This window comes from Phragmites australis, chromosome 2, assembly GCF_958298935.1.
Source record: "Phragmites australis chromosome 2, lpPhrAust1.1, whole genome shotgun sequence".
In the NCBI taxonomy this organism is placed as follows: Eukaryota; Viridiplantae; Streptophyta; class Magnoliopsida; order Poales; family Poaceae; genus Phragmites; species Phragmites australis.
Window position 1 is genome coordinate 10,820,779 of NC_084922.1, and position 11,945 is coordinate 10,832,723.

Sequence of the window (11,945 nt, forward strand, 5' to 3'; positions counted from 1 at the left end):
TACTCTTGATGTTCTGTCTCGCGATTTAGGCATGTAGCTTTTCACATGTCTAAACAACGGCGCGATCTCAAAAAACATATCTGACCATTTCTTTTCTAATTATATGAAAGCAAAACTTGTTGAAATGCAACGGTAGTAAAGTATTTTTAAGAGAATTACTAGTATAATGCCCACATGACGAGTCCAAATATGCACTAATTATAAAATTACCAGGTTGGCAGACTTTCAGCATCATGATCATGCACAAGTTAAATCCACTGTCAGTATCTCAAAAAGCTGTTCTCTTCTGATTCACTGAAGCTATAGCCTAGATTGAATTTGTGCAATGCAGTTTAGGACCGGTTTCGTAGAGCTTTAGGGATTGGTGAAGTCGAATATTTTTAGTTTTAGAAATTCGTAGAATTAGATATTTCTAGCTTTAGAAATTTATAGAGTTAGATATTTCTAATCTCTGGGGCTATAAATACATTGAGAATATTTGAGCGAGTCATCTTATTTCTGTTTAAACTAAAAAATTGAGACTTATTTTATTTTATTTTAATATACAATCTCAAAATTTAACATAGAGCTGTAAGCTACGCCAAATATATAGCCAGTCACTATGATTCTAAGTCAGTTTGAAGGTATTAGTTGCTCTCTAGCGTTAAAATTGATTCCACGGAAATTGGAAATTGAGGTCGACATCTCAAAAGCTGTTCTCTTCCTCAAGGGAAATCATATGCTTTTTTATTCAATGAAGGTACAACCTAGATTGGATTTGTGCAATGCAGTTTAGTACCGTTTTGGCAGAGCTTTGGCTCTAATTTTTTTTAGATCTGAGCATTTTTAGCTATAAGAATGTATGAGTTAGATATTTCTAACTTTAGAAATTTATAGAGCTATGGATATATTAGGAGTATTTAGATGAATCATCTTCTTTCTATTTAAACTAAAAATTAAGACTTAAGCTACTTTATTTTAACTTACAATATCAAAATCCAACGTGAAGCTATAAGTTGTAGCTCTGTTAAACATGATAAGATTATCAAATATGATTCTAAATCAGTGTAAAGGTGTTAGTCGATTTCTAGTGTCAAAATTGATTCCACGGAAATTGACGTGGACATCTCGAAAACTCATTTTCGACTTGGAGATTGTAGGGCTCCTTTGGCATTTTGAACTGTGATGCCAGATAACTACGATCAGTCACTAAACCCTTTCCGTTAAAATGAGGCTAATAATGGAGACACATAGCTATAGTCTTTGTTTGATTGAGACTTTAAGCTATTGTTTACTCCTCGTGTTGCTTGCAAGAATTTTGAAATTTGTTTGTAATCTGATGATTGGAAAATGCTGACGGTAGTGGGCTCCCATGAAGTGATTAGCGAGTTGGTGACCACATGCGATCCCTCTTTTCTTTTCTTTTTCTTTTTCTCCCTTTCCTTTACAGGTCGATTCAAATCCAACCCGATCAGATCAATTCCTCTCTCTCTCTCTCTCTCTCTCTCTCTCTCTCCACGGCCCACCTGCCAGGTCCGCCGGAGAACGAGGCTCACGTACCCGGCGCACCGCCGCCGGGAAGCCGCCTCTGCCTCTTGCCTCACCCCGCCGCCGCCGCCGCCAACGATGGACCCCGCGCCCGATCCGCTCTCCATCTCCGCCTCCGCCCCATTCCCCACCATCCCGACCACGAGCCCCAGGACCCGCGCCGCGAGGCCGCGGCGCCACGCCGCTCCATTCCGATCAGACCACCCCGCTGCCGCCGCCGCCGCCTCCGCCTCCGCCTCCGCAGGCCGTCGCTCCGGGGGCGATCTCTCGCGCCGGCCCGCGGCCTTCGGCTTCGCCCTGGAGGAGGGTTCGCCGTCGGTGGGCTCCTGGGGCGCCTCTCGCGACGCCAACTTTGTGTTCGGGAGTGGCGTGGCCGGGGCGGCGGAGATGAGGAAGAGCTTCTCGTCCGGGTCCGGTGGTGAGGCTTCGTTGTCTGGCCTTTCGCCAACAGTCGAGGACCTTGTGTTGGATGGTTCCGGGAGGCAAATCGATACTGATGTTTCCGGAGGAGACGATCCGGTTCCGGCCATGAACGCCAGTGGCAGCTTCGGTGGCCGTGGAAGCAATTCCAGTTTGCATGAGGGTTTTTGTCCGGAACCTCTCGACGATCAGACTGAGCAGCTCGATAAAGGGTATGGAGTCCCATCTCAATGCGAGGGTATGGGGACAAGCTCATTAGCCACACAAGCAGTTAATTCATCACCATGCTCCGTCGAGAATGTTTCCATTGAATTTCCAGAGAGCGGGGACAGCTCGCCTGTTGGAAATTCTTTGGATGATAGTTTAGCAAATGATGGAAGTAAACTTTGCGCAAATGGTGGTGATGGTCAACAAAATTTCTTTGTTTTTGGTGAACATGCTCAGAAACGGGAGTTCACCACCAATGCAACGGATGCTAATACAACGGATGCCAATATCAGTATGGTAGTTTCAGCTGATAATGAGAGTGTAGCATACAGCTCTGAACAACTTAATGTTTGGGGTGCTAAAGGTAGCACATGCACCAAGTTCATTTTGCAGGATGCGACACATGCGTGGTGTTCAAGTAACAAGGGTCCTCCACACTCAGAACCTCGTGAAATTTCTGACGCAGTGAAAGCATCAGATGCTGTACCTTCTAACTTTGGATCTGAAGATGGCAGTGCAAATGTTTCTTTAATAAAGTTGCCTTATGTTATTGAAGCAGCGGTTGCTTCAGAACTTGCTGAATGCGGGCCATTTGATGAGAAATGTTTTACTGTTCATGACCACAATGAAGCATCTAGGAACAAGGGAGGGGTTAAGGGTATGAGCACAAATCGAAAAACTGTTAGACCAAAGAAATTCTCCACAGTCCGTCAGGTTTCTTCCTTGGAACCAGTCTCAAGAGGTGATCATTGTTCTGGAGAAGTGGCTCTGGAAAAAGAATTGAATTTGAAAGAAGCCGGTAGCTTCACATTAGAGTCCTCAGGTATCAACTGTGCTAAAGAGCAATCTGATTCTAACAACTCAGCTTCACAAACAACAGAAAGCAGCCTTGATGGAACAGAATTTACTTCTCCAGTAAACATGGAACATTCTGGTGAATCTGATTTCATATTTGCCGCATCAACTTTTGATCAAAGTACATTGCATTCACAAAGACGACATAACAAGAAAAATGGTCAAGGAATGGGTAGTCATGCTAACTCTATTCTAAGCCTTCCAACATCTGCCGTTGGTCTTGCACAGTCAGAAGTTTCAACAAGCCAGCAATGCACAAATTTATCTGCTCAGTGGACTAAATACAGCAAAGTGGAACCTAAAATGGCAACAGTTAGTGGAGGAGCAACATGTACAAAAATAGAAAACTTTGGACACCAGGAAGATTGTGAAACATGGCGTCTAAGGTGCCAACGCGGCCTACTCTTGCCACTCCCTACTACTTTATTTAGCTACTATGGGCGTCCGTGAGGTGGAACCTCCCCAACCACTTAAATGGTGGCAGGGGCTTAAGTCTCAGATTTTAAAGTTTGGGGTGTTAGGCGGAGTTTGGAACAAACTTTAGGGGGTTATATGTACTTTTTCCAATTCAGGAAATTGGTTTCTTGTTATATTGTTTCTTCTTCCTTTCCTGTTTATAGTTGAAATATATAGGTCACATGCTGTATTGCTGGTCAAGAATGTAGATTTCTATGAGTGGTAGACTGGCAGTAGTCTTTATGAATAAATAATTAAACTGAAATATATTTTGAGGTTTAGATCGAATAGGGAGATTAAATAGTTTTAGTGCTGCGTGTGCAATGATAGGTACTGGGTACTATTTACCTTTTTCTGTTGCTTTGGCTGTATATTCTTTGTGACATTCCATACTTGAAACTGAATTGCTTAATGTATTCTAGGGGAAACCAAGCATATGTAGAAGGACAGTTGACTAAGGCTGAGGAATGCTATACCCATGGAATTGATTCGTTTTCTCCAAATGAAGCTTCTAGAAAAGCATTAATGCTGTGCTATAGCAATCGTGCAGCTACTCGGATGTCTCTGGGTAAGATGAGAGAGGCCCTATCTGATTGTCGAGAAGCTACTGACATTGATTCCAGCTTTCTCAAGGCACAAGTCAGAGCTGCCAAGTAAGACTGGAGGCTAACAGGCTATGCTATTGATAAAGACCAATGTGCTTACTTTCGCACTCATACTAGCTTTTAGGAATCTATTGCAATCTAAAAATCATAATTCATATGCTTTTTATTCAGTTGAACAAAATAAAAGTAACCTGGTATTTGTTCTTGCGGGAAATCCAAGGAAATATGCTACTGTTTTTATGAGTTTTTCTAGGGCTTGGAGTTTTAACTCAACCATACCAACAATTGAGTTCCGCTTCAAGATCTCAAAAGAAATATTCCATGTACTATAACTAAGTTTAAGGTCAAATACTGCCATAACATGCCCCACTCTTGCTCGTGCTGTATGTTTGCGTTCAGTTGACTTGGGAAGGTGTTAGCCTTGTTATTTTGATGTCCATTATCTAGAGAACAATCACCATGGACTCTTTATTGGAGGTAGAAGCGATTCATAGAATGTCTTGAGATAAAATGCATTTAATAGATAATACTAATAATGAATTTAAATAGTTATAAGTGTGTCGCACCTTTACTATACATCATATTTTATGTTATGAATATATGACTTATCGATATGCTCATCTAAATGGATCTAGCTGCCTACTTGCCCTGGGGGATGTTGAAGAAGCACAAAAGGGTTTTGAAATGTGTTTGAAATCTAATCATGCGTCGAGCTTTGACCATAGAATTGCAGAAGAGGCTTCTGATGGTCTACAAAAAGCTCAGGTAGAATACTGTTTTAAATTTCTGTATTGTGCCGCTGTTTACCAATATATTATATATTGATTCTTGAGGATTACTCCAGTCTGTAAATTAGCCTGTTTCAACATTCATGTAATGAGCTACTACTATTTGAAATCACAAAGCAAGCAAATTCGCAAGTATTCTTGACAAAATTAAATTACACTATTGTACGAGCTTGGGTACGTTTTGAGGTTTGAACCGAAAAGTGAAAATTCATAAGACTGCAGCATCAAGCTATGGAGGAAACCTATTGCAAAATAACTATGCTGGTCATGTTTTGTGTTGCATCATGTTGTCGATTTTCATTTTTTCATCTTAGTTTGTTAGATTATATGATAACTCAAAAAGTGCTAAAAACTAGCTATTGTTGAGGAAGGCCTGCAAGACAAAATTGATAACATACATTTGTAATACACTTTTTGGTAGATTACATTTATAATTTTTTTGTGCATGTTGGAACAAAAGATGTAAACTTTCTTGTTTCTGTTGGGCCTCTAAGGAGCAGGTGGCTTTGGAGACCTGCCATAAAAAAGTACCTTGTCTTCTTTGTTCGTGCAACTTACTTTCTTGCTCCATTTCGTCCACCATTTCTACTGGATTACTTATGTCATTCAAATGCTGCTAGCCTCTTAGTTTTACTGCTATATCTTCTCCTAGAGCTTCACGGTTCTTCCACTCTCTTCGCCCAATATAATGTAACACTTACCCAGCACCCAACTTGTTGCCTTACAGCTGCAGTTCAGCTGAAACATGCTACATGCCAAATAAACTGAATAGCATAATCTATTTGGAAGGTCCATAAGTAAACCATGCACCCTTCAATTGTTGCTTATTCACAGCCTTTCAGCAGTTGTTTCCATTTAATCCATTTAGGTACCTGATAAATACTCAAGAAAATTGCCAACAAACCATTGGCAAATTCACAGTTTTTAAAGTAACATTAGCTGTGACAATGACAAGTGGGTCTTGGTTCCACATGTCATTGATACATTTAGTCATTTTTTTTTGCCAAACTGTGACTTTCCCTAGCAGTCTGAAAGAAGAAGTATTTATGAGGAAACCTGGTTGATACTACGATGTTTGCAACACCTGACTGGCAGCAGAAAATAATTTAAAAATCTCTTTGCTAATGACGTACTTCCTCTGATGCTTTCCGTCCTTAGTTTCTTGTTCCCCCTTTCTCTTTTCTTTCTTTGTCCTTTTCATAACCATTCCTGCTCCATCTCAATGCACCTGTTTCTAGTTGAATGCCTTATTCAGAGGACAATGCTTGTCTCAATTCTGCACCTACATAACCCTTCCCAATAAACATTTATGAAAATTGTTTGTTACATTGAACTTGGTAATTCAATCAGTGTATTCTTGTCTTTCTTTTTTTGGCAGAAAGTGTCTGGTTTTATTCTTCAGTCCAAGGAGTATCTCACAAAGAAGGCATTTGACAAGATACCCAGCACCTTGGAAATGATCTCTGATGCTTTGTCCATAAGTATTTATTCAGATAACTTGATGGTGATGAAAGCAGAAGCACTGTTACTGGTCTGTATTTACGGTAAACTTATTTTGCCTTGCACATGTCATTATTAAGTTTCTATTTTCTAGTGTTATCATCACTAGTGATTTTAAGGCTGACTGTTAGTCTTGTGGTACTTTAACAGTTGCGGCGATATGAAGAAGTAATTCGCTTTTGTGAAGAAACTCTTTATCAAGCAGAAAGAAATAGTGTTTGTTTGTGTCCTGACAAGCATTCAAAAAGCAAATACTTGGACAACGGTAGTTGCTCTGTGAAATTGTGGCGTTATCATCTTATTGCCAAGTCATATTTCTTCCTAGGAAAGCTTGAAGAGGCTCATCAGTTCTTAAAGAAGTATGGGCAAAAAACACTCATGGAATGGAGATAATGTTTTGTTACCAATGCTATGTTTGTTTTTTATGTTCCATGTAGCATTGGTTATATGGTTTGCTAAGTTTGTGAAAACACTGACTAGGTGTGGGAAGCATTCTCAGCAATCAATTTCGACATTCTCCGTGGCAATCTCTGAACTACTGCAGCTTAAAGTATGTCATGTATTGGCCTTTCTATCTCACTTCTATGAGTGATTTGGCTGATGCCATGATGGAAGCAGTCAATAGTATTTTTTGGCCACTAATCTAGTCATATAATGTCCAACTATATCCAGCACTTTGTCTGCACTGTGTTGTTATCGATCATGAGTGTACATAATGCATGATGTCTTAGGTATGCAAAATTTGCAACATTTTACACTAATAGCATCAAGTTCTTGTTTGCTTCATTTCAGGCTGCTGGGAATGAAGCATTTCAAGCTGGTAAATATTCAGAGGCTGTGGAACATTATACCACTGCTTTGCTGAGCAATACCGAGTCACTACGTTTCTCAGCAATCTGCTTTTGTAACCGTGCAGCGACATACCAAGCAATGGGTCAAATTTTAGATGCAATAGCAGATTGTTCACTAGCTATAGCCCTTGACACGGATTATTCTAAGGTTGGTGTAGTATCCTCCTGTTGTATCAAGTGTCAAACAAAAATGCCTCATGTGGCCATGCTCGCTAACTCTTTCTTGATTTTAACCAAAACCACATGTATGATATGATATCCATTCATTTCATACATGTGGTTTCATCGTATAGATATGATTGTTCAGTAGCTATGAACTATTTTGCTATGATGTCCATTCATTTCATCATGTGCTTTAGCAGACCATTCATTGATTCTTTTTAGCTCATCTGATGAAATTTTCCTTCTATTTTCCTTCTATTTGCTATTTTCAGCTTAGTTTTACCCTAAACTAGCTAGATAATGATATATGAATTATTGTTTGTGACTTTGAGGCTTGTACCTCACATCCACTGGCATGCTCCAAATAGCTTATGTAGTGAAATATTTGTTTCCGCTATGTAGTCTCATATGTCCTGCTATTATTCTTTTTAATGATGTGGTTTGCATCCAACAAACACAAATACACAATTCCTGGAGTTACCCTTAATCCTTTTCGAATAACCAGTAGTAAGAAGCACTGCCAGGCTATGTGTTACTATTTTTCCCATCTTGTATATTTAGTGTTTATTGTGGTTGTGAAAATCTTTTTAATCATATTAACTGCATATCATTATTGTGTGAAAATTTTCTTTCTTTATAAAATTTGTGAGCAACTGAACTTGTATTAGTATGAACCTTAAATCTGTACCTATAATTTTCAATACAACGCTGGTAAATATTATTCCTATAATTAATAAGCTAAGAACCATAAAAAATATGTACAGACTGGAATATTTCATCCAATGTGAAGTTGACACCTGTTAGTGCTACATTAGATGGTACTTCTTATATGATGCAAGTTTTATTGGATAAGCCTTGAGAAGAGTCATTTGGATTATGATTTGGTTGTAGTCTTTCTATGAGCTGGGGTTCTGCCTGACAGAACATTACCAATATTTTGTCTTCCTATTTTTGTAGGCTATTTCCAGAAGGTCTAGTTTGTATGAACTTATAAGGGACTATGGTCAGGCAGCAAATGATCTCCGTAGGTTAATTTCTCTTCTTGAGAAACAACTGCAAGAAAATATATCCATGCCATCAGAAAAGACAGAGAGTATTCGTAGCAATCTGAATCGAGCCAATCTTAGGTTTTCTTCTGTGGAGCGGGATGCCAGAAAAGGGGCCTCCTTAAACATGTATTTGATATTGTAAGTCTCTGTCCTTCAAAATTTTAAATTGTCTAGAACATACAACATCACATTTTTTGTAGAACTACCTGCATTTCCGTGATACATAATCCCTATTAATTAATTTTGTGGCACAATTCAGCCTTGGAAGCATGAAATTTGGAAACAGGATGCCATTAACTGCATCTCCTTAATTTAATATCAGTCCAGTACATGGCTACTCTTGATTTTTACTGCTACAACAAATTTGCTGTGAATTCTGCAGCTAGTGAGTCTTCTCTGTAGTTTGATGAAACTGGAATGGTCTTATCATGTCATTCCTGGTATCACCTGGCACAATGTGGATGGAAATCTTTCTTTCCTTTCAGTTGTGCTATTTATGGCAAATACCTTTCGCAGTATTGTCACATCCAGCCCGTATTGCCACTAAAAAATGGACAGTTACTCAGGCCAAAATTTACACCCATTTGCACCCTTATGGAGGGAAGTTGGTTTTGATGCCTAATCTTCCTTCCAAGGTTGGATCATTCAGCTGAAGAGTGGAGGAAAATGTTTTAGGGCATGTTGTAACAGGAATTTCATACGATTTTGGGGGAGAGAAAGTTCACCATTACTGGATGGAGTGGATGTTTATTATTCCCGTGGAAATCTTATGTTCTGGAAACATGTCCAGATCATTTGACTGATACACTTGCTTTTCCTTTCAGAGGAATCGAACCTTCTTGCTCTGTTGTGGATATAAAGAAGGCGTACCGCAAAGCAGCACTAAAGCATCATCCAGACAAGGTATTACATATACTTCCATCTATTATGACTTACTTTCTGCTTTTGAGTCTTGTCTAACAGTAATTATGCGACAGGCTGGTAAATTTCTTGTCAGAAGTGAAAATATCAGTGATGCATTATGGAGAGAAATCACTAATGAAATCCACAGAGATGCTGATTATTTATTCAAATTAATTGGGAAGGCGTATGATATGCTTTCAGACCCTACAATGGTACGCGCTACTGAGTTGTCAGTTATGTTATTGCTCTTGTTACCGTGTTCATAGGTTTATTTTCTTTTATTTTTTGACCAGAGTATTGCGCCTTATGAGTGAACATTAGCTTGGGATTAGAATTATACTGGCTGATGTTTTCTTTTTTGGCTAAACAAACTTCAATAGTACAATATGTCATACATGTGCTCTAGCTTTGGTATTACAAGTCTAACATAAGTTATGAAACAACATAGTTAACGAGCATTATGTTAACTATTGTTACAGCAGTATGGTTTGCAGACCACACTTAATCCATAATGGATACAAGGCTAGCTCTTTTATAGGGATGGCTCGACTTTACCCCTAAGATCAATCTGTAAACTTAGGAAGCTTATCTTTAATACATGGAAATATGTGGAGTACATCCACAAGGAAACTAATTATTCATATCTCAAATATCCAACTAATACTGCACTGGTGGGCCCTGCATGAACAGTTGCACACAACAGATTATGCTTGTTACTGGTATCTGAGAATTCAATATTACGATACAACATTTTCAATTATCCACATGAACATTTGACATATTACGTCCTGCTAACATGTAAGGTTTCAACTTAGCCATGTAAAAAAAAGCGTTTTTACAATGTTTATGCTCACATGCCTATGCTATTGCTAATTTGTCAAGATGCTGACATTTCCTGTGATTACAAACAAACTATGTCCGTTCACTTAATTTTTGAGTTGTCAAATACTGAATTGGTCCTTAATGTTAAGTTTAGTCATTCTACATTATGAAGGATCAAGTTAAACACAAACTTTGGACCTAAATTTCCAAGTTGAAGAACCATTCGGATACTAAGTCTTATGTTTTATAAAATGTCCACTGATGTTAGTGTGATGTCTTTCTTATGGGAATTCAATATAATTTCCAGTGGTACATTTGCAAACCTGATTTTAATCTTGAATCCATAGCAGTAGAGATGGAAGATCTTTTCCCCCAGTTATTTCAGTATGTCTGTTATGACAATTGGTTGCTGTTTATATTTGTCTATGAAGCTTGTTTTTGTTTGTTTCCATTTCGAAACAAAAATATCATTAGCTGTTTACTATCTATGTCATTTGCAATGTGATACAGAAAAGGAAATGATGGAACCTGAGATGTGCGAGAAAGTACAAACAGTGCACATGTAACAGAAGTAGCCAGAGCAATGAAAAATGATGACAGGACCTCTTAGAGTGTTAATCAGAGGTGGTACAGCAAAGAAGTGTACTGGAGAGGTCCTACGCCAATTTTTGTGTGCACACATGGTGCTACTGGCCTTCTTCATGGGTACATGAGCACCATTACCATGGGAAGCAGTGGATCTTGGTGTTCACGTCTAATTATCGATGTCAGAGTTTCAGTGTTTTTGGAGATTCAACTTTTGTGTGCAGAGTTCAGATTACATGGGTACCAGTAACCCCACAAAATGCAACTTTTTGTTTGTAAAGGTGATGTTCAAATATCTGATGTGCAGTCTTGGAGCAGTTCGAAATGGAATTAGGCAGAGTGGAATACTGTGAATACAGGTATACCTTTTTGTACCCCGTCATTTACAGAGTGTAGCAGAAGCATGTTTTTTTCCCCTGAAAATACAGACGCAAAGGTTGCTGATATGTTGTCTGTACATCGTAATTTGTGTAGGGAGAGGGGGCAGGATTGGTTTCCCCCTTTTTTGGTATCAATGCAGTTTTCTTTGTATCTTCTGTGTAATACTGAACCAACGAGAGTGAGCGATTCTTTTCTTGTAAGTAACAAATAAGTTGGTATGAATTAATAGTGTGATTTTGTGTTGCGAACTAGTTGGTTTGATGTGCCATTCTTCAAAAGTCGTATGCTTTGGTTCCTAAAGGCTGTGCAAAATGAAAGGAACTCTTTTTTTTTAAAAAGGGGCTTTAATTTTGTCACTGCCTTGGTCTTCATTGGAGACCATATGAAGATTGGCTCCAACTTGAAACAAGACTGGCAAAGGTGTGAGAGCTGAAGATCGAACCCCCAACTCGTTGGTTTGCTCCTCTTAGCTTACCAACTGAGTATTCGCTTGTTCGTAAATGAAAGGAACTTAATAGAAGCCCTTGCTTCAAGCGAAAGAAATTAGAACAACACCTGTGTTCTGTGCAGCAGATGTCGATTCGGGTTGCCCAAATTTACTCAAAATTAAACATTTGGTTCAACCCCAGATTGGGAAACTTCTGTTTGTCAAGTCAGTAAGGCTGCCACTCAAGGGAATCACGAACAAGCCATGTTCAATTGAGGTATTTCAAGTTGGGTGGTTTTGATCTGTCATGTGACGATGTGGAAGTTGTGAAACACCTAAGCTGCTAGTGTTTTGTATGACACAGTTCAATTTAAAACCTACATTTTGAACACTAATATTCAAGAGCC

The 11,945-nt window shown here is 39.0% G+C and overlaps 1 protein-coding gene across 3 annotated transcripts; it reads left to right on the forward strand.

Annotated features, from left to right (window-relative positions):
• The first annotated feature begins 1,447 nt into the window (after positions 1 to 1,447).
• LOC133899394 (uncharacterized) lies at positions 1,448 to 11,534 on the forward strand. 3 transcript variants are annotated; one of them, XR_009906359.1, is made up of 12 exons: positions 1,448 to 3,395; positions 3,888 to 4,118; positions 4,706 to 4,835; positions 6,237 to 6,389; positions 6,509 to 6,745; positions 6,837 to 6,908; positions 7,151 to 7,357; positions 8,329 to 8,558; positions 9,245 to 9,323; positions 9,398 to 9,535; positions 10,656 to 11,089; positions 11,205 to 11,534. XR_009906359.1 is itself a non-coding variant. In XM_062340387.1 (11 exons), exons 1-11 carry the CDS (start codon positions 1,606 to 1,608, stop codon positions 10,665 to 10,667), a joined length of 3,279 nt encoding a protein of 1,092 aa, XP_062196371.1. In that variant the 5' UTR covers positions 1,448 to 1,605; the 3' UTR covers positions 10,668 to 11,434. The 3 variants fall into 3 exon arrangements, 2 of the variants coding, with proteins under 2 accessions (XP_062196371.1, XP_062196379.1); XM_062340387.1 differs by having other exon boundaries at positions 10,656 to 11,434; XM_062340395.1 differs by having other exon boundaries at positions 6,509 to 6,717; positions 6,839 to 6,908; positions 10,656 to 11,431.
• The last annotated feature ends 411 nt before the right edge of the window (positions 11,535 to 11,945 follow it).

What these genes read in the sequence shown, in the direction of transcription:
- LOC133899394 (XM_062340387.1), top strand. Translation starts at nt 1,606, where the DNA reads ATGGACCCCGCGCCCGATCCGCTCTCCATCTCCGCCTCCGCCCCATTC. An exon ending in TTGACACGGATTATTCTAAG is followed by an intron (nt 7,358 to 8,328) that starts GTTGGTGTAGTA and finishes CTATTTTTGTAG; the next exon opens with GCTATTTCCAGAAGGTCTAG. An exon ending in TAAAGCATCATCCAGACAAG is followed by an intron (nt 9,324 to 9,397) that starts GTATTACATATA and finishes ATTATGCGACAG; the next exon opens with GCTGGTAAATTTCTTGTCAG.